The 18,170-nt window shown below is 33.2% G+C and overlaps 2 protein-coding genes across 2 annotated transcripts; one reads left to right on the forward strand and one right to left on the reverse strand.

Annotated features, from left to right (window-relative positions):
• The first annotated feature begins 880 nt into the window (after positions 1 to 880).
• LOC124825417 (ENTH/VHS family protein) lies at positions 881 to 8,178 on the forward strand. Its single transcript, XM_088099317.1, has 11 exons — positions 881 to 1,127; positions 1,289 to 1,340; positions 1,681 to 1,760; positions 1,871 to 1,949; positions 2,081 to 2,164; positions 2,274 to 2,419; positions 2,536 to 2,784; positions 3,853 to 4,001; positions 6,260 to 6,453; positions 6,942 to 7,329; positions 7,652 to 8,178. Exons 1-11 carry the CDS (start codon positions 1,087 to 1,089, stop codon positions 7,882 to 7,884), a joined length of 1,695 nt encoding a protein of 564 aa, XP_087955443.1. The 5' UTR covers positions 881 to 1,086; the 3' UTR covers positions 7,885 to 8,178.
• Positions 8,179 to 8,980: 802 nt separating this feature from the next.
• Positions 8,981 to 16,027, reverse strand: LOC124825425 (3'-5' exonuclease domain-containing protein / K homology domain-containing protein / KH domain-containing protein). Its single transcript, XM_047298033.2, has 10 exons — positions 15,861 to 16,027; positions 15,431 to 15,600; positions 14,830 to 14,961; positions 14,593 to 14,643; positions 11,541 to 11,637; positions 11,351 to 11,397; positions 10,837 to 11,053; positions 10,244 to 10,373; positions 9,704 to 9,746; positions 8,981 to 9,283 (listed from the first exon to the last, which is right to left on the reverse strand). The coding sequence occupies exons 1-10, from the start codon at positions 15,934 to 15,936 to the stop codon at positions 9,209 to 9,211; spliced, it is 1,038 nt and encodes a 345-aa protein (XP_047153989.2). The 5' UTR covers positions 15,937 to 16,027; the 3' UTR covers positions 8,981 to 9,208.
• Positions 16,028 to 18,170: the final 2,143 nt, after the last annotated feature.

Genomic DNA, 18,170 nt, shown 5'->3' on the forward strand with positions numbered 1-18,170 from the left:
TAATAAAATCCTTACATTTGATATAATGGTAATAGATTTTAAGATAAAAAAGTTGATTTGAGACAAGTTTTAAACAGTCACAACGTTGGTTACAAAGTTCAAATTGACATTAATGGAAAAATTAGATTCTTTTATAACTTATTATAATGATTGTAATTCACTATTATATATTATTAAAATGTTAAATATTCTATTAATAAATATTTTAATCATAATTTAATATTATTTTAATTTGTACAGATATCCTTTCTCTCTCGGTGATTAATAAACAGTGCTATGAATAAATAATTTTATTGATGTTAAAATTACTCCTATGATTCATTGATTCACTATCATTACTTATGATTGATTTAGTTATTTATAGTGACTATTGATTATTTAGATTATAAATAATAAGTTTCTACTCTGTCTTAGTTTTTCTTTCCTATATTATAAAGTTTATTTCATAACATTTTTGTGTTGTAGTTATCATTTTTGACCTTGTGTTCAATAATTTCATTTATTTAAATTTCACATTTCTATTTAAGATGGTTTTAAACAATTTTTTTCTGTCTTATTTTTTGTTTTTTTTTTCTATCTCTGTGTTATAAGCTTTATTTCATAACACTTTTGTTCTTGTAATTGTCATTTTTAACCTTTTTGTATTTAATAATTTTATTTATTTGAATTTAACATTAACTTTAAACAATTTTAGGTAAGAAAGATAAGCAAAATTATCTATATTGGTTATAAAATCAAAATATTTTGACACCAGTAAAATCAAACTTTTTAAACCATAGAGATTAAAACAAACTGCAGTACCTATGAGAACAAAATTATAATTAAGCAAAAACTTCAAAAACTAACAAAAAATATTCACGTGAATAAAAAATGTATTTATTCTGAAGAGTGAAAAGGAGCATGGTTATGGAGAAATTTCGGAAAACATATTAACAAAAATTCTCTTTGAATGTATTAGATCTGAAATCGTTGCCACTGAAAACCAATCGAAATCGCTGCAATTAATTTAACCGTTTTTCAATATTTCTTTCTCTTCAGATAAGACTAGATCAGATCCACAGCGTCTCATTTCGCGGATCCACCGCCATGGATTTCATGAAGGTCTTCGATCAAACCGTTCGAGAAATGTGAGCGAGCTTCTCGATCCTTCTTTCATCCTTTTTTGCATTGCGATTTTCATTTGTGTTTCCTTTTTTAATAAAAAACTAAAAACCTATTTCAATCTTCTATTTGAAAATGTTACTTCGCCCTGCTCTTACGATTACGATGTTTGTTTATGTGAAAACAGAAAGAGAGAGGTAAATCTGAAGGTGCTTAAGGTTCCGGAAATCGAACAGAAGGTAAAACTGTGATTGTTGTGATTTTTTTTTTATTTGTGCGCAGTTCATTGAAAATGTTACAATTCGTGCTATTTCGATTTGAAGCTCCGTTGTTAGAGTATGGGAAGTACACTATTTGGGATTTCTGTGTTTCTCTAAAATTGATAATGGAATGCGTTTTCGGAATTGAATTAGGGCATAGTGCTTCTTTTTCTATCTATTATCAAGTGATTTTTTGATAATTTGTTGATGGAATGGTGTTGGATGACTGCCAGATTTTATATATTTGCAAACTATAAAGCCACTAGGATTGGTCAATGCTATTATTTTATTGAATGTTTTACCATTTTTCACAAATTAGGTGCTCGATGCAACTGACAATGAACCTTGGGGTCCTCATGGTACTGCACTGGCAGAGATTGCACAGGCTACCAAAAAATTGTAAAAAACTATCTATCTTTTTTTTTTCCGGTTATGTTGTTTTTTTTTTGTTATCATATTTTGAGAAATATTCTGATACTTGTTCTACTAAATTATTACTTCTATACTAGTACTGAATGTCAAATGGTCATGAATGTCCTCTGGACAAGACTGGGCGAAACTGGAAAAGACTGGAGATATGTATACAAGGTAATGCTTTCCAAATAATCTTGTCATTTCCTAAGATTTTAAGATACAAATAGAAGTCTTTTTGGAGGTATTTTCTGTGTTGATACATACAATTTGCTTTTCTTTCAATAACTTGAATTACGGTGTGTCAGGCGTTGGCGGTTATAGAGTATTTGGTAGGACATGGATCTGAACGTGCAGTTGACGACATTATAGAACATACTTTTCAGATTTCAGTAAGGAATTCTCTTGTACTTAGCTAAGTTATATTTGCAATTAATAACTGTGCTGACAAGTACAATAAAAGTATTTTCTGACGTAAAAATTTACTTTGGATTGGTAAAGGCACTTTCTAGTTTTGAATATGTTGAGCCAAGTGGGAAGGACGTAGGACTCAATGTAAGGAAGAAGGCTGAAAACATTGTGTCCCTTTTGAATGATAGGGATAAGATACATGATGTCAGAAATAAAGCTGCTGCAAACCGTGACAAGTAGGTCCAATTTGTCAATCTTTTCATCCCAGAATTATCAGGTCAACAAAACTACTACTGTAGAATGTGTTGTCAGAAAAAAAATTTCTTATTTGTCTTTTGGGTGGTCAATGTAGGTACATTGGAGTTTCTTCTAGTGGTATCACATACAAGTCTGGTGGGTCAGCCTCTTATAGTAGTGGCGGCATCTCTCAGAGCAGTGGTAAGTATGGAGGCTTTGGATCTAGAGATGGTGACAGGTTTAGTGATAACAATAGAGACAAGGGGGGATCCTATGATGAAGATTACCATGGAAAATCACACCATACTGTTGCAAGTGACAATCAAGACAACTCCTTCAAGAAGGGTTCATCACGATCTGTCAGGTACGACAAATCTAACTGCTGTTATGGTTGGCAAATAACTGTAAAGGTATTTTTATGACCGTCCCATTCTATTTTAGAGCAACTGATGATTATTTTGCAACTTAGTGCATAAATTTAGTTATTACTTCAAATTTAATTATTGATGGATGGCATTGTGGCTTATTCTGGAAAGCAATGTGACGGTAATAGAATAAAATGACATTTGTACATATGAAAAAAAAGGATAAAAAGGGTGAGTCTTGGCTTATTAGTAAGGATTTGTCTTGATACTGGTTGGTCAAGTGTTTGAATCCCAAAACAGCATTTTTGCATACGCAAGGGTAAGGTTGTGTACGATGACCCTCCCTAATACCTTAGGACAGTGAGGAGCCTTTTGGCCTCAGAAGAACCTTTTGGCGCCAGACAAGAGTATATTAGTTTTATTTGTTGTATATACAGAAGGTATGAGGAAATTTTTGGAGGTCAATTAATTCATTATAAGCATACCATCATGCAAATGTATATCTGCACATTTAAGTTTTACTCGGTTATATCCTATATTAATGTGCTAAAAAAATATTTTAATTTATATCTTCCTTCTTTACCTTGGAGTCTGAGACAGCCTTGGTGCAAAATGAAACCTCTAATATTTATACTATTGCTCACAGAAACAAATTATTAGATGAAAAGTGAACAATAATTAGAAAAGCACCACTTTAGATATTGATGACATAAGGTTAGGATTAGTACAAACTGTAATTTGCTCGTTTACTTTCCAAAAGGTTTTATTAATTTATTATTTTTGGCATAAATTTTATCTTGTGGATCAATTAAAGTGACAGAGAGGTGTGCATAAACAAAAGATTATGGAAGCAGAAAGGAAGTCAAATATTGTGTCAGGGTCGGAGACATGTTACCTGTGAATGATACATGCTAGTTTTAAACGGGGAACTTGTTGAGTTGATTAGATGCATATCTCAATTTTAACCTTTTACTTGGCTTTGGCTATTATTTAGGCAAGTTCTTTTCCCTCTTCATACTGCAATGATTTTATTGCCCTATCCTAATTCCAGAATGTCTGTCTTGCAGCAAAAGTCCGGAAAACAAGTCATCTAGAGTATCAAAGTCATCAACTAATGCAAATAATTATGGTTCAGTACCTTCTCAAAGTTCAAGTGTACCTGAAAATAGTACTGAGGATGACATGGATGATTTTGATCCAAGAGGAACTTCTACCAGTAAGTATTTTGAAAAAAAATATATATCTCCAATACTGTAGTTGGTCATTCTATTGATCTATTCATTTTAGAGGAATTTGTTACCCATATAAGCTCACAAGTGAGGTATGCCATTGCCCTATACCAAGCTTCAACAACATTTTTTTTTCTTTCTCTTCCAAGAGATAATGTTTCTTCCAAAGAAAACACAATATCTTCTAGGAGAGCATCTCTCCATGGGAGAACCATCCCAATCAACATCACAACATCTAGAGACTTGGGTATTTCCTTTATCTTCATAGAGTAATCCTTGTCCTAGAGCCTTTTTGATACATCTTAAAATGCCTTCTTAATACATCTTAAAATACGGATGACAACATTCCAGTGATCAATACAAGGATTCTGCATGAGCTAACACAACTTCCACTGCAAAATACAAATCTGGTTTATTAATAGTAAGATAAATAAGTTTTCTAACCAATCTTCTAAATCTTTCTGTATTAGAGAAAACTTCTCCTTATTCAGCCATTAATTTTTTATTTGGATCCATAGAACAATCTACTTGTCAAGAGCATAAAACCCAAAGGATGTGACTTGACTTGGACCTCAAATGTAAGAATGAATTATAGAAAAGATAGAGTTGCATCTTGTTTCAGTTATTTTTGGAAAAGATTGAACATGTTTTCCTAATTTACATAACTCAGTCTAAGAAGTTTGCTAGGTTCAAAAATCATCCTTTTTAATTTTTATAAATGTGGATGATGTAAGCGATTATGCAAAAGCTTAGGAGGTGGGGATGCTAAACAAGACATTGACATTCTAGTACAAAGATAGTAGTTTCTCTAAATTCATGTCCTTCACCAATCAATCGACTTGTACCACAAAAAAGGAATTGACATCAAAGGTTATGGAGTACTTTAAAGATCTAACTAATTGACTTAAGAAAATTAGGTTTAAAGGACACTTAGGGTCAAGAACATGCTTTAGGTTTAAGGAGGGTGAAAGGGTGATTTGACTAACTCCCTGAGAGGTAAGTTTAGGTCTATTGGCTAAAGTAATAATATGAAGAATTTTAGGATGAGAAATAGAAGAAAATAATGATGCATTATCAGAAATGAGTGAAAGACAGTGCTTGACTGCCAAACTTTAACTTGAGATATTCCTGATACTATTCATTAGAGAAATTTAGATTTGGAAATATGCACTGTCTTGTCAGGAAAGCCATGTAAAAAGTAACAATTTTCTTGGGTGTGACCCGTTCTTTTACACTGTGTGCATTGAGGATGTCCTCTACCACGAGAACTTGCTCGTCACAACTTCCCTTTTAAGAGTAGAACTTATGTCAGAGGAGATAGTCTCTAAATACATGTTGAAGAAGGTTGAGGCAGGAGATTGTCCAATAATGCATTAGAGAAAGCAGAAGGCAACCTTGGTTTTCAATCGAAAGAAACCTGATTAACATTAGAAGACTTCACCAAACGGTTTCAGAATGAAGAACAAAGGGTAGAAATGGGCTCACTGTGACTTGTGACTTGATTTTTTCTGTTCAATAAAAAGAAATATTAATCTATTCATTGAAGTTGAGTATAGAGTACTGTGGTGCACATTTTACTGTTCAATGTGTGATTCTCGTTCAGCTTGTACTTACATGTCTTCAAAATTCATCCTTGAAGGCTAGTTGTCCAGGTAAACAAAGTTTCTTCATTAAGCATCCAACACTACTCAATGTCAACTATCCATAATACCCAAGTCCCTATCGTAGACACTCAAACACTAGTAGAACCCTCCCTTAGAAGTTAGTTCTCAAGGAGCCAGGCCACTTTTAACTGAGTACTCCATTGAGCATTCCATACTACTTGATGTTCATCTTTGGCATCGCTTTTCTTTTTTTCTTTGTTTTGGCCTGCTTTCTTTATTCTTATAATGAAAGACTAAGGCCATTTGCTTCTGAAACAATCAATGAACAATGTTTCTGTAAGTTTTACACCCTCTATCAAACCAGCCACTAGCCACTGGCCCATAAAGAAGAAAAACCAAATTAAGCATGTGGTGATAAAAAACATTTTGCTAATGTCTCAAGTAGTAAAAGATGACTATGGTATTGTTTTCTCAGGAATTGTTTCTCAATAACAAAAGTCAATATGTGAAAATTATTTGAACTTGATTGAAGTGAGAATTTCATTTGATTTCTCTAATTTACCATAAACATAATATGCACTTTCAGTTGCGGGGTTATTTTACCTTTTAAATGATATGGAATAATTTCATTCTTTCAACAGAAACTTCGGCAGGAAACTCTAACCAAGTTGATCTCTTTGAACAAGATTTAATTGGTGACTTCATGGATGCTCCAACATCTGTTCCTGTAGAGAAGCCAGCAACTGGTAATTTGCCAGAGGTTGATCTTTTTGCAGATGCATCATTTGTATCTGCAACAGCTCAAATGGACAAAGGAGCTAGTTCTCAACCACAGGTTAGATTTAGATTTTATCATCTATATTTTTTAGTATTACACTTTATTTCATGTCAGCTTCGAGTCACCCCAAATGAGGATATTGCCAATGTTTCTCAAATATGATCATTTGACTTGACCATATACCATTGAAGTAAATATACTGGTCTATTTTTTATGTTGAAATATAATTTTATTTCATTTCTAAAATAATGTTTGATAATATAATTATAATTAACTGTAAAAGTTGGCATGCATAAGTGGTTATGGAGGGGAATCAAGACCGGAAGGCAAGGTGCACCATTTGTAGTGTTAATGTTGTGCAATGTTTTCACATGGTACCAAGTGTATTAATTGCATGTGAGAAAAAATTGTTTCTTAATTTTAAAATTGTGATTGTGAATCACTCACGGGAGAGAATAACAAATTTACAGGCTTACCTTCTTTCTCTATATTTTTTGTCACAGTGCTAAAGTTCCATTTGTGTCTTGTTGATCATGTGTGTATAGGCTGAGGTGGATCTATTTGCTTCACAACCCGCTATTTCTACAGTTACACCAACAGTTGACTTGTTTTCCATTCCTGAACCGGTAGTGCAGCCAGATAGCAAGCCAGAGAAATCTGGTCCTGTGGATAACAGCTCGTTTGATCCATTTGCTGCTGTTCCTCTTAATAATTTTGATGGATCTGATATTTTTGGTGATTTTACTTCTCAATCTGATTCGTTGTCTTCCCAGCCCTCCAATAATGTTGTCAATGATGACAAACATGATAATATCGCTGGTAAATCATTAGCAGACTCTAAACTTCCAGCTAAAAAGGATACTTTCCAGGTGAAGTCTGGTGTCTGGGCTGATTCACTAAGCCGCGGACTGATTGATCTCAATATAACTGCCCGTAAGTTAATTAGCATGACTATTAGTTTTATATTATCTGTTGTATGGTCCATTTTCTTTCTAGAGTATATTCAAGCACCTATGGGACATAATACGGTGCCTCTAAAAATTAATGCGTTGCATTCTCTTATATGATATATATATTTAAGATGCAATAGTCTTGCTAAAAGATAAGTACATTATTAATTGGGTTGCATGATCTTAGCCTAGTATGTTCATCCACTTCCCCTTTGCTTCACTTTGCTTGAGCAATATGATTGAGTGCTTTCGTGTAGTAAATGTGGTCTTAAGAAGTGCAACTTGTTCTGGTATTGTTTTTGCAGCTAAAAAAGTATCCCTTGCGGATGTTGGGATTGTGGGTGACTTGAGCGATGGATTTGACGGAAAGGAGAAAGGCCCTCCACCTTCATTTTATATGGGGAGAGCTATGGGTTCAGGTTCAGGAAGTATTGGACTCGGTAGGTCTGGATTCACTCCTTCACAACCAGCACCTGGAGACGACATATTCTCAAACCTTGGCTCCCAACAATATCAATTCCGTGGGTTCCAGAAGTAAAAATCTGACTCATCCCAATCACATTTTCACTCATTCTTTGTGTGTCGGCACTTCAGAGCTTGTTAAGCTTTTTGGCATGGTTTTGTTGGTATATATTTCTCAATATTTTGTGATTATATTATTTTAAACCTTAAGCACTGTTGCGTCTAAAATGCTGTTCATGTCTGATCGATTGCCATCCAGCGGGCTAAAAGTACCGAAACATATGGTGGCACTACTTTGAGTTGTAAGATATCCGTGTCAACTATTAGAGGTTTCTGTTGATGTTGTTAGAGACCATTTTACTTTTGCTTCTTCCCTTGTGCCTAACACTTGTGTCTTGAGACACCTTCAAAGAATGGGGTGACGGAGAGGTCTTAATAAGTAAGACATGAGAGGATATTTGTTTTCTAATAATATTTGCCATTTTGAACAATCAAACGGAAATGAGAGTTTATCGTGAGTTCGAGATTTTATTCGAACTTGTGCGTTTCTTTTTTCATTAACTAGATCCGTGGGAGGAGTTATCTAATACCTGCCCATCAGACATCGGTTACTTGGACATGGGTTTTCTGCCCAACTTTACCTATGATGCCAAATTAGTCTATGAGTGCAACAGTAGATTTTCGTGTTCGTTTTATCATCAAATTGATTACGTAATAATGCTTATTCCTCACAATAAATCAAAGCTTAAATGAAACTGCCTTTAATTTCTTTTGTTTGTTGTTTTTATCTAACATGGGATAAGGTTCTATTAGGAAGAATTTCAAATTTTTAAAATTCAAATAACAATTTGAATCGTCGTATAAATGTTTTTAAAATCTCGTTTAACTTTTTTTCATATTCTCAAATTTAAGTTGATTTAACTTAATTTTAAAAAATATAAGAGGAAAAAATAAGAGAGGGGGAATGAAGAAGTAGGTATAAAAGTTTAAAAACAAGAAGTTATTGGAAAATTAATTACAAACTTATAAATCATCCATTGTTGAGTTGGCATATCATTACGTTGAGTGGTTCCGTATTTATGACTAGTGGCAGAGGATTTTAACTCAGCCTTAAATGAATAATCATCTACTATAATAATAATAATAATAATAAAAAAAAAAAAATATTAATATGAAATAAAAATATTTCATTCATTTTTAACTTTTGTTAATTTTTTTTTTCACTTTTCCAGTAGATACAGGATGGGAAAAGGAAGCTCAAGTATTAGAAATGTCACATCTCTGCCCACACAACTCAAGTCCAACTATCAGAGGCAATAAGGCAGGAACCATTGGATAAGAGAAAAGATTTATTGCAAAAGTTTAGTTGAAAGAGAAGTAAGGCACAGGGCATTTCCTTACTACATATCCAAGATTCTACCCCGTAACATAGCCTCAGCTTTCCTCACTTCCTTCACTGGTCCGATGATAAAGACCTACGTCAAGGAAAAGAGGATCGTAAAGAGTTTAATAACACGTATTAAAGGGTAACATAATAATAGAATGTCACTGTAGATGAACTTCCGAATAATCAACTATAAAGGGTTTCTGAATATCATTGTGATTCTCAATCATATCCATATGTCGGCTGCAGAGGATCCTTTCATATGCTAATTCAATCATGAAATAGAATTTTGAAAAAGTTAATGGTGCAGTTTCATGTCTTTTTCACCTCAGATTATGTTATCCCTTCAGAGCAATAAAATTAAACATAATATGTGGTACGGAAAACAGAGAAATAGAAAAGGTATAATAATTTATCAATTCCAATTAACAACCGATAAATAAAAAATTCTCAAGCATTTAAAGAAGCTGAGGCTTATGAATCACATGGAACATGATGCTGATATACGAACCTTGTCAGGTGGGCCCTTGGGACCTCCGGTGTGAATTTCCGCACTGAACCAATGAACACATGAAATATTAATACAAACAATATGGATCAATGCATAACAGTCAGTTTGGAATCTAAGACTGTATCACGATTTCAAGTGAGTCTCCGAAAGTTAATTAACTAAAACAGAAGTCCCTAAAAAGTATTTCTCTTACGTCCGACCTTCATATGTCCTGTATTTAGTTAATTTATCCTTGTGAATTAAATTACATTTTAATGATAGAATACAAGGTCAGATCTACATTTTGATAATAACATACAGAGACTTGTCTGAAACAAAAGACAAAGGTGATGATGACATATAGAGACTTATCCGAAACAAAAGACAAATATGAAAGACGAAAACTGTTTTCAGGAACTTCTTAATTTATTTGAATTCAATAACTAATTTAAATTGACGAACAGTTTTAAAGACCAAGTTGGCCATTAGCATTCACTAATAAACCAAAAAAGGCATGTATTTACTAAACCAAGAGAATAGTAAGGAGAGACAAACTATTACTTGCAAGAAGCCTTGATTAATAAAATTGTCGCCCCTCTTTTCCCAATAACACGTCCCATCTTTCCAGGGGGAACATCAAGAACTGAAAGAATTTCCTCCTCGGGACCATTACCATCAGCATTCAAGCTATCTACAAAGTAGAAGCACATTCTTTAAACAATCAAATACGCATTCCTGGCACAAACATAACATAAACCTACAAATGAAATACTTGTCAATCATAAAATAATCTAACAAAGTGGACCAAAGTTCCACTACCAAATAATTCATTTTGCATGATCCTGTGCGAGGAGTAACATTAAACCAGAGAAGAACCCCGACTTTCACCTAAAGTTCTAGTTCATGTTAAAAAAATTCTTTTCATGAGCCTTCCTAGAAGCTGCACAAGTTCAGTATTTTAGGCTAAATTTTAACCACCAAATTATGCCATAACCCTTAAGTTAAACATTACGAATGGCAGCATGAATCTTTTGGTTTTAGTTTAACATCAAACTCTAATGGCAGAAAGCATAGGAAAACTCAAAGGCAACTGGCAATATAATGAATAAGGAAATATGTTTTGCACAAGATTCTTGTCAGGAATTTATATAGACCTGGTATCGAAGGTAGAGATGGCCAATCAGCAAAATTGTTACTGTTCACACAGAAACAACGGCAATACAATGCACCACGAACTGCAAGATACCATAAAGATCGCTCATTTAATTTCTCCATCATTTGGTGATAAATGTAGAGAAGAAAACGAACATCATCAGCAGCAGCACGGACCATTAGCTCAGATAATGGTCGGTGTGTCCAGAACTTAGGGTCCTGACAAAACATTTACAAATAACATTACTATACTCTTCTCGCTGACGTTGACCTGAACTCAAAAATCAATATAAACAGGTGGACATATAAATTTATGCAAAAAAGAAAATGATATGACACAGATTAACAGTACTTTATTGTTTCGCTCATATAGAAACTTTTTGGATCATCAATCGGATGCTTTGAACTGTCTGGTATCAATCAAACCTTAAACATAACATCACTAGTAGACAGCAGATGATATGCCTATTCTGAAAAGTAGATTATTCTATCAATCAAGAGTATTCTGAAACCAACCTGTCGAAGGAGGTCACGAACTTCTTCCTTCTCAACATATGATATGCCTACATGTAAACCCCTCAAAGTGAATCAAATGACTCGGGAACTTATTCAGGATTCTTAGTCATTATCTAATTGAGGTCATTATAAAAAATCACGACTACCAAAACCATTTCAATGGATACAATGACAAATAGTACCACACTACCACAATAACGTGGATCGGCAAGGAGGCCAACAAATGAAATGTAGTCATCTCGCAATCTCTTTCGTCCTTCTTGATCCTCTATTAGTGAGTAAGCAATCTGAACCAAATAAGAAACATGATTAAGCAATCAACAAAGAGACAAGGATGAAGACATATGAACATACAACAAACAAGTTAAGAATTTTATGGAGTTGCTAGTATTTTGTAGCAATAATAGAAGTGCAAAATTTGCTAAAGAAACTTATTTGTATTACAATTTCAACCTATTTCCAACCTTTGACATTTCCTAATTTCAAATTATCACTTATATGAGAGAGACAAGCAAGAAGTCCAACTTCAAGAACAACACCTTAGAAGAGGTGAAAATACAGGTCACCTGTTAAAGTTTAGGTCGTATGCATAAAAGTCCTCAATGTTTAAAAAATCATACATCCGTGTCTAATATAAATGGTGCAAAAAAACACCTCTACTAGAGCAACTGTTTAATTCCCATGTAAAAAATGACACATGACATAAACATAACAAATTTACTGGCAGAAATGTCTGAATATCTATGCTTGGCATTCAGAAGTCAAATAGCAGACAGCAGACCAAAAGCGTATTGGAGCAGTTACAACACAGTTAGACCAAAAGCGCTTCATTTCATGTATGAATGTGTATTGGAGTAGTTACAACACAGTTAGACCAAAAGCGTTTCAAAACATTAACACCCAATAAAAAGCTAGCACCTTCTATATATTCTTGCTATCTTCAATGACCCAGATAACATGAACGAACAAACTTCTCCATTGCATTTGTCCAACCAAACGTTCTACCCAAAAGCAACAGAAAAAAAAAATCTATCCGAATAAAATCACTAAAGCAGATTTTTCTGAGCTTTATTTTTTACAAGGGGGATATTTTTATTTTTAGAAAAGCACAAATAGCTTTTAAAACCTAAAAATTTCCTAGTTAAGGAGTACAAATCAAGTTTCACTTAGCAAGAACTCTTTGGTGGCATCATACACCTTTTTCACTAAATCCTCATTGCATTAGTCTCCTCTTTTCCGATATAAGTTATGTTACCTAATAATTAAATTATATCAAATATAAATGCAGAGACTCTAATTCCATTTCACAAAGTTCAACTTAATAAATTTTCTAGGCATTTTCATTTGTCGAGGTTAGTGTTTCTCCAACTGTGGATACAGCACAAAAGGATGGAGGGTCCATTTCTCCAGCAGCAACATCCTACAGCTGAATCTATTCTCTGCTCAGGAATCTTAATACACTGAATATCTACAAATTGAGGTTTTTGAGCTGACTTTGTTTGAATCAAAGTGTCCACCAAGTCACAAGGGCATTTATTGTCAGCAGCTTTATATATGATACAGCTATCACAAGGAACAGCCACGCTTGAAAAAAAACTATTCTTCGGCCACCAATAATATTTTTTCCTTATAACAAAATTAATAATAAATTATTTTAAACAAGACATCAATCCATGTTTAATTCGAATCTATATTGAAAATTCATTGTGATTTTTTAATTTTATTTCTTAAAGTAGTAGTTCTGGCAGTTGACCCAAAAACTGTATTATATACATAAGTTCCTTCAATACTCTGCTTAATAAATTATTCAGCAACTAAATTTGAAGCATCCTAATCGTATAACTATATATAGAAACATTAGCAGTTGTAACATCAGAAGTGGATGTACAATTGTCCGGCTTAGGTACAGGCATATGATTTGACACTGATATAGTTGAACTTGGATTGCTAGTAGCAGGTCAAGCAGATGAAGCACCGAAAGAACCCAGTGTCTCACATTGCTGAGGTGAGGGAAAGGTTCTGAGAGCTAGATTTGAATGGCCTATTGGAGTAGTAGTGAAAAGAACGGCTCGAGAGAAACTCATACACAGGGAAAGCTGAACATTGAAAAATTCTGGCTGGGGATAGGCGATACAGGAGGAGAACAGGCCAATCCAGACTGATGGCTAGCAAATGTGGTGTTTGACATGCTGGTGAGATGCTAGAAGGATAGATGGGTCACACATGGAGTTTCCTGGCTTTGTGTGTGGGTCTTCACATATGAGCATCCTCAAACACCAGTTGTAGGGTCAATTTGGCAATAAATATTAGGAAATCACATCAGGATGAATAAACACAGACATGTTGGCTGGGAAGGTGCATTCTAGCAGACAAGGATAGAAAGAAAAATGTACAGTTCAGGAGATCATAATAGGTACTTAAGCACAGGGAATTACTCACGGGTCAGAAACACTATGGGTTAGCAGTCCCAATTTTTCTAGGTAACCAACTGAACAATAATTACATAATTAGGTCGCAAAGATGGTAGCAGGCTTGTAAGTGCTGATAACAAGTTAAACAAAAGTTTGAGAAACAACACAAATATGCTAGAACAAAGCGCACCAATCTCTTAGTATGGACACAATCAATTAAGGAGATAAGCAATACAGATCAAGGATACAAGCTAATTTGCAGGAATCAAATAAATACAGTTCACTAAATACTAATATTCTACTCATAATTGCAGGTATCATCATAAAATAAAATGCACATTTAATGCTACACAAAAGGATAGGGATGTAATCATGTAATAAATAAATGAGTAATTGGTAACAAAAATTAGTAAGTAAACTAATGTAAAGTCGAGCACGTCCAGTATATTAAAGATGGACTGATAAAGCACAAATTCATACATTTTGAAAAGATAATAATCATATCACTATTAAATATAAATCAAGCCTAAGTACCTGAATTTAAATTTGAGAGCAGAATCAACTGAATAAAACTATTGTAAAAGAAAAACATCTTGGAGGAAAAATAACAGAAACCAAGAACATTAATCTATACTTTTACTACATCTGTAAGCTGATATACCATGTTGCATTCCAATATCAACAACCATTGCTCAAGGGAAAATTGTATCGGGTTAAGAAATATGTGATATTTTTTGGAAGCGAATAAAGTTCATTTTGCCAACTTAACAAGACATATAAAATAGTAAAGAAGAAGGGGAAAAGATGTGGTCCAGTAACAAGAAAGCTCACCTGAGTATCCACCACATTGTTCAACTTGATGTCAAACTGAAAGAAGAGTGCCTGGTAAACAACAAAAAGTCTATAAGTGCTTTATATGGCCAGACAAGATAGCTAAATGCTAAGACCACAAGTCAGGCCTCTTAAACATTTTTTTTCCACTAATTAGCACATTGCACAAATTTCAACGTATACAAAAGTGGGGTAAGAGAGAGGGCAAGGAAGCAAACAATCAAATAAATCAGAGACCTCACTGTCCCGTTTGCAATCATGAATCACTTTTGTGATGTAACTAGATTCAAGTGCAGGCTTACACGCTTTGATAAGCTCTTCTCCCCCTTCAATCGCATCAACCAAGTACACAGCATCAGGAAATGCAAGCTGCAGAAACAAGAATCTCAGATGAAATTTCATGCCAACAATGTAAACTGCAAGTATATCACCACGCGCTCATCTCACAAAATAACTAAAAAAAATAATAAGTCCTAAAAGAACACAATCACCAGCATAAAATAAAAACACACAACTAAAATCACAACACAACATAGGAAAATCGGAGGTTTACTTACCTACCACTTGCACTTCTGTCTACATGTATGTTAGCTCCTATTTACTTATTTACTTAGATACTTGTTATACCAAAGAGTTTCGCACATTATCATAGAACATTCCAACTTCAGCATATAACATATATTCACCTAAATTATCATTAACATGTACTACTCATACAATAAGAGTTTCTCAAATTGACATTGACATATATAGCACTCCAACTTAGAACAATGTATATTATATAAATTCATCATTGCAGTTGCCAAAACTGAAATCTAAAACGAACGAGAGCACCAACCTGCATTATGCAGAGAGTGCCTTTACGACACAAGTCAACACCCTCGCAATCAAAGCCAATGACGAGCTCCGATTGAGGCGAGGGTTCAAGGAACTCGACGGGAAGTTGCGAGGCCAGCGTCACGATGTGAATCGGAACAGGCGATTCATCTTCCACTAGACTCTTCTCACCTAATTAATCGCAAATCAAATTCGTTATCAAAATCCTTTTCCACCGTAACCGATAACACACCCATGCGAACACGAACAGAAACTTAACCGATAAAGATATTATAGCGAAAAAACAAACGATCCAAGCGTTGAACAGTTGGAAATTAAAATTTAGAGAATAATCGGAATTTTTTTCTTCGCATGTTCGTGTTCGAGAGAGAGAAAGAAAGAGTGAGATGAAGAAAACGAAACCCTAAAAATGTATGGGAATGAAGAGTGACCTTGGTGAGGGGAAGAAGAAGGATGAAGAGGAAGGTGTGTGAGAAAAGAGGAAGAAGGAGGAAAAGAAGAAGCCATGTGATTGGGAGTGAATGTTCAACCACATCACACCCTTCGCTCTTCTAAGCTTGCTCTGCACTCTTCTCTGCTAGCTCTCTTTTTACTACCCAAAAATGGTTACTGTTTTTCCATCTAATATTCAACACTTTTAGCCTTTTCACTATTAAGATTAGAGAGTAAAAGGTTACTAATTTAAGAAAAATAAAATGGAAAAGAATATTGCTCCGATTAAATAAAAATAACATCAATTTTATTAATATAATTGAAGTGAAAATTTATAAAATATTAAAATATTGATCTGTTTTCACTTAAAATAAAGTGAAAACTAGGATTACCATGTAATTTTAAGTGATGGTTGTATTCATTCATTTGATTTCATTAAAGGTTATTTGAAATTTCTAACAAAAATGACAACAAATATTTTAAATATGAAAGTAAATATTTATAGATAATTCAAAAGTAAATAATAGAAATATTATATATAATAAATTTGGTTTTAACGAGCTCTCTGGTGAATTTTATATTTAAGTCATGTTTTGCTGGTGATTGTTTTCACAGTAAATAGTAAAATATAAAATTTTATAAAACATATAATTTAATGATAGTAAATAGTAAAATATAAAATTAAATATAAAAAAAATATTAAGATGTTTTTTTCTCTTTTTTCTTAAACATAAACTTATTATTTTTATTTTTATTTCTTACCTGTCTCACTTAATACTAAATTATTAATTTTATATTTTTTTTATCTCGTGAAGATTCTTTTGTATAATAAAATTTTATGAACATCAAAGAAAATTTTTAATTATTATGTATTTTTATTTTAATCATGATGTGATTATCATAATTAATTTGATTTAGATAGTTTATTTTTCAGTTTTATATAAAAATAATTATATTTACAAAGTATAAAATAATAAATTTATTTTTTAAAAGTGATAAAAAAGAAGTTACATTGAAAAATAGAAACAACTCAGATTCCTTTTTTTCATTTATACTAAATCAAGAATACAATGATTGAATTAAATATATAAATTTTAAGTCTATTATTTTAGATTTTTCAAAATTATTGGTTAAGAGTTGTTAGTATATAAATCGCACTAGTTAATTATTTGGAAAAAAAAGGTATATTCATAATTTATGAGAGTAAATATTTATAGATAATAAAAAATATGATATCCGTAATAACTTTGTATTAATAAGTTCTTTAATATCATCATAAATTGTAAATTTAAGTTATATTTTACTAACAACTTGTGATTGTTTTGAAACTAAATACCAAAATTAATGAACAATATTTACATTTGAAAAACAAAATGTTACCTTCTTGTTCTCAATTTGGTAGGTTATTGTAATGGTTTAAGTAACAATAAATCAAATATCTAACATAAAAAAAAGTGTGTGGGAATAAACTTTCAAGCATTATGTTTAGTATCCGGTTTTAAAAATGCATCTATTAAATTCTAAAGTTGTAAAAATTGTATAAATGAAGTCCCTTCTATTAAATAACCTTAAACGGAGTTAATTTCATGATCACGGAGTTAATTTCATGATCACGTGCCTATAAAATATGAATTTTTTTTCTTCTCTCTCATATGACTCTTTCTGCAACGTTTCAACTTTTTCTCTCACTTCTATTTCCAATCATTGGCTGTCTTATGCAACTCATTCTTCTCTCTCGCTCTTCTGCATCATCCCTCACATGAGTTAAATGCAACTCCTTCTTCTCTCCCTCTCTTCTGCATCGTCCCTCACATCTTCTCTCGCTCACAACCCTTGATATTTACTTCTTTAGATGTTTTAAAAACTTCTTTGGCAATACATTAAATTCAAAGTTTTGTAAAAATAAAAAAATTAAAAAGTCACACTGCAATAATAACACCCACATTTCCTAGGAAAACACATCGTTTTCTGTCCAACTATGCATCTGCCACCTTTAAACCTAACCTGCAAACCCAACACACAGAGACCATCTATCTATCAAACTTCTCTTTTCTCTTCTTTTTTTTTTAGTTTTACGCCAAAACATACATTTCCCATTACACCTTTTTGGCTTTTGCAACGAAACGACAAAAAGACCCAAGACCAACAACTGGCCGCACAAAAGAAGGAAGCAGCAGAACAATGTTGTCGTGCTTTTCTTTTTCTCTCACGATGATGGGTCTGAGCAAGCTCGGAACCGCGATAAGGGCGGTGACGGCGTTTACTCTGGTGGCCCTGGCCGCGGAAAACGTGTACGTGTTGTGGCAAAG

Source organism: Vigna umbellata, chromosome 1 (genome assembly GCF_029865625.1).
Source record: "Vigna umbellata cultivar VRB3 chromosome 1, Vumbellata_1.0, whole genome shotgun sequence".
Taxonomy (NCBI): domain Eukaryota; kingdom Viridiplantae; phylum Streptophyta; class Magnoliopsida; order Fabales; family Fabaceae; genus Vigna; species Vigna umbellata.

Bases quoted from the DNA above. Each gene is read 5' to 3' on its own strand.
- LOC124825417 (XM_088099317.1), top strand. From the start codon at position 1,087: ATGGATTTCATGAAGGTCTTCGATCAAACCGTTCGAGAAAT. The intron at 1,950-2,080 runs GTAATGCTTTCC...ACGGTGTGTCAG, and splicing joins ACTGGAGATATGTATACAAG to GCGTTGGCGGTTATAGAGTA. The intron at 4,002-6,259 runs GTAAGTATTTTG...TTCTTTCAACAG, and splicing joins TCCAAGAGGAACTTCTACCA to AAACTTCGGCAGGAAACTCT.
- LOC124825425 (XM_047298033.2), bottom strand. From the start codon at position 15,936: ATGGCTTCTTCTTTTCCTCCTTCTTCCTCTTTTCTCACACACCTTCCT. The intron at 15,601-15,860 runs GTCACTCTTCAT...GCGATTAATTAG, and splicing joins TTCTTCTTCCCCTCACCAAG to GTGAGAAGAGTCTAGTGGAA. The intron at 14,962-15,430 runs GTTGGTGCTCTC...TTGTTTCTGCAG, and splicing joins GCACTCTCTGCATAATGCAG to CTTGCATTTCCTGATGCTGT.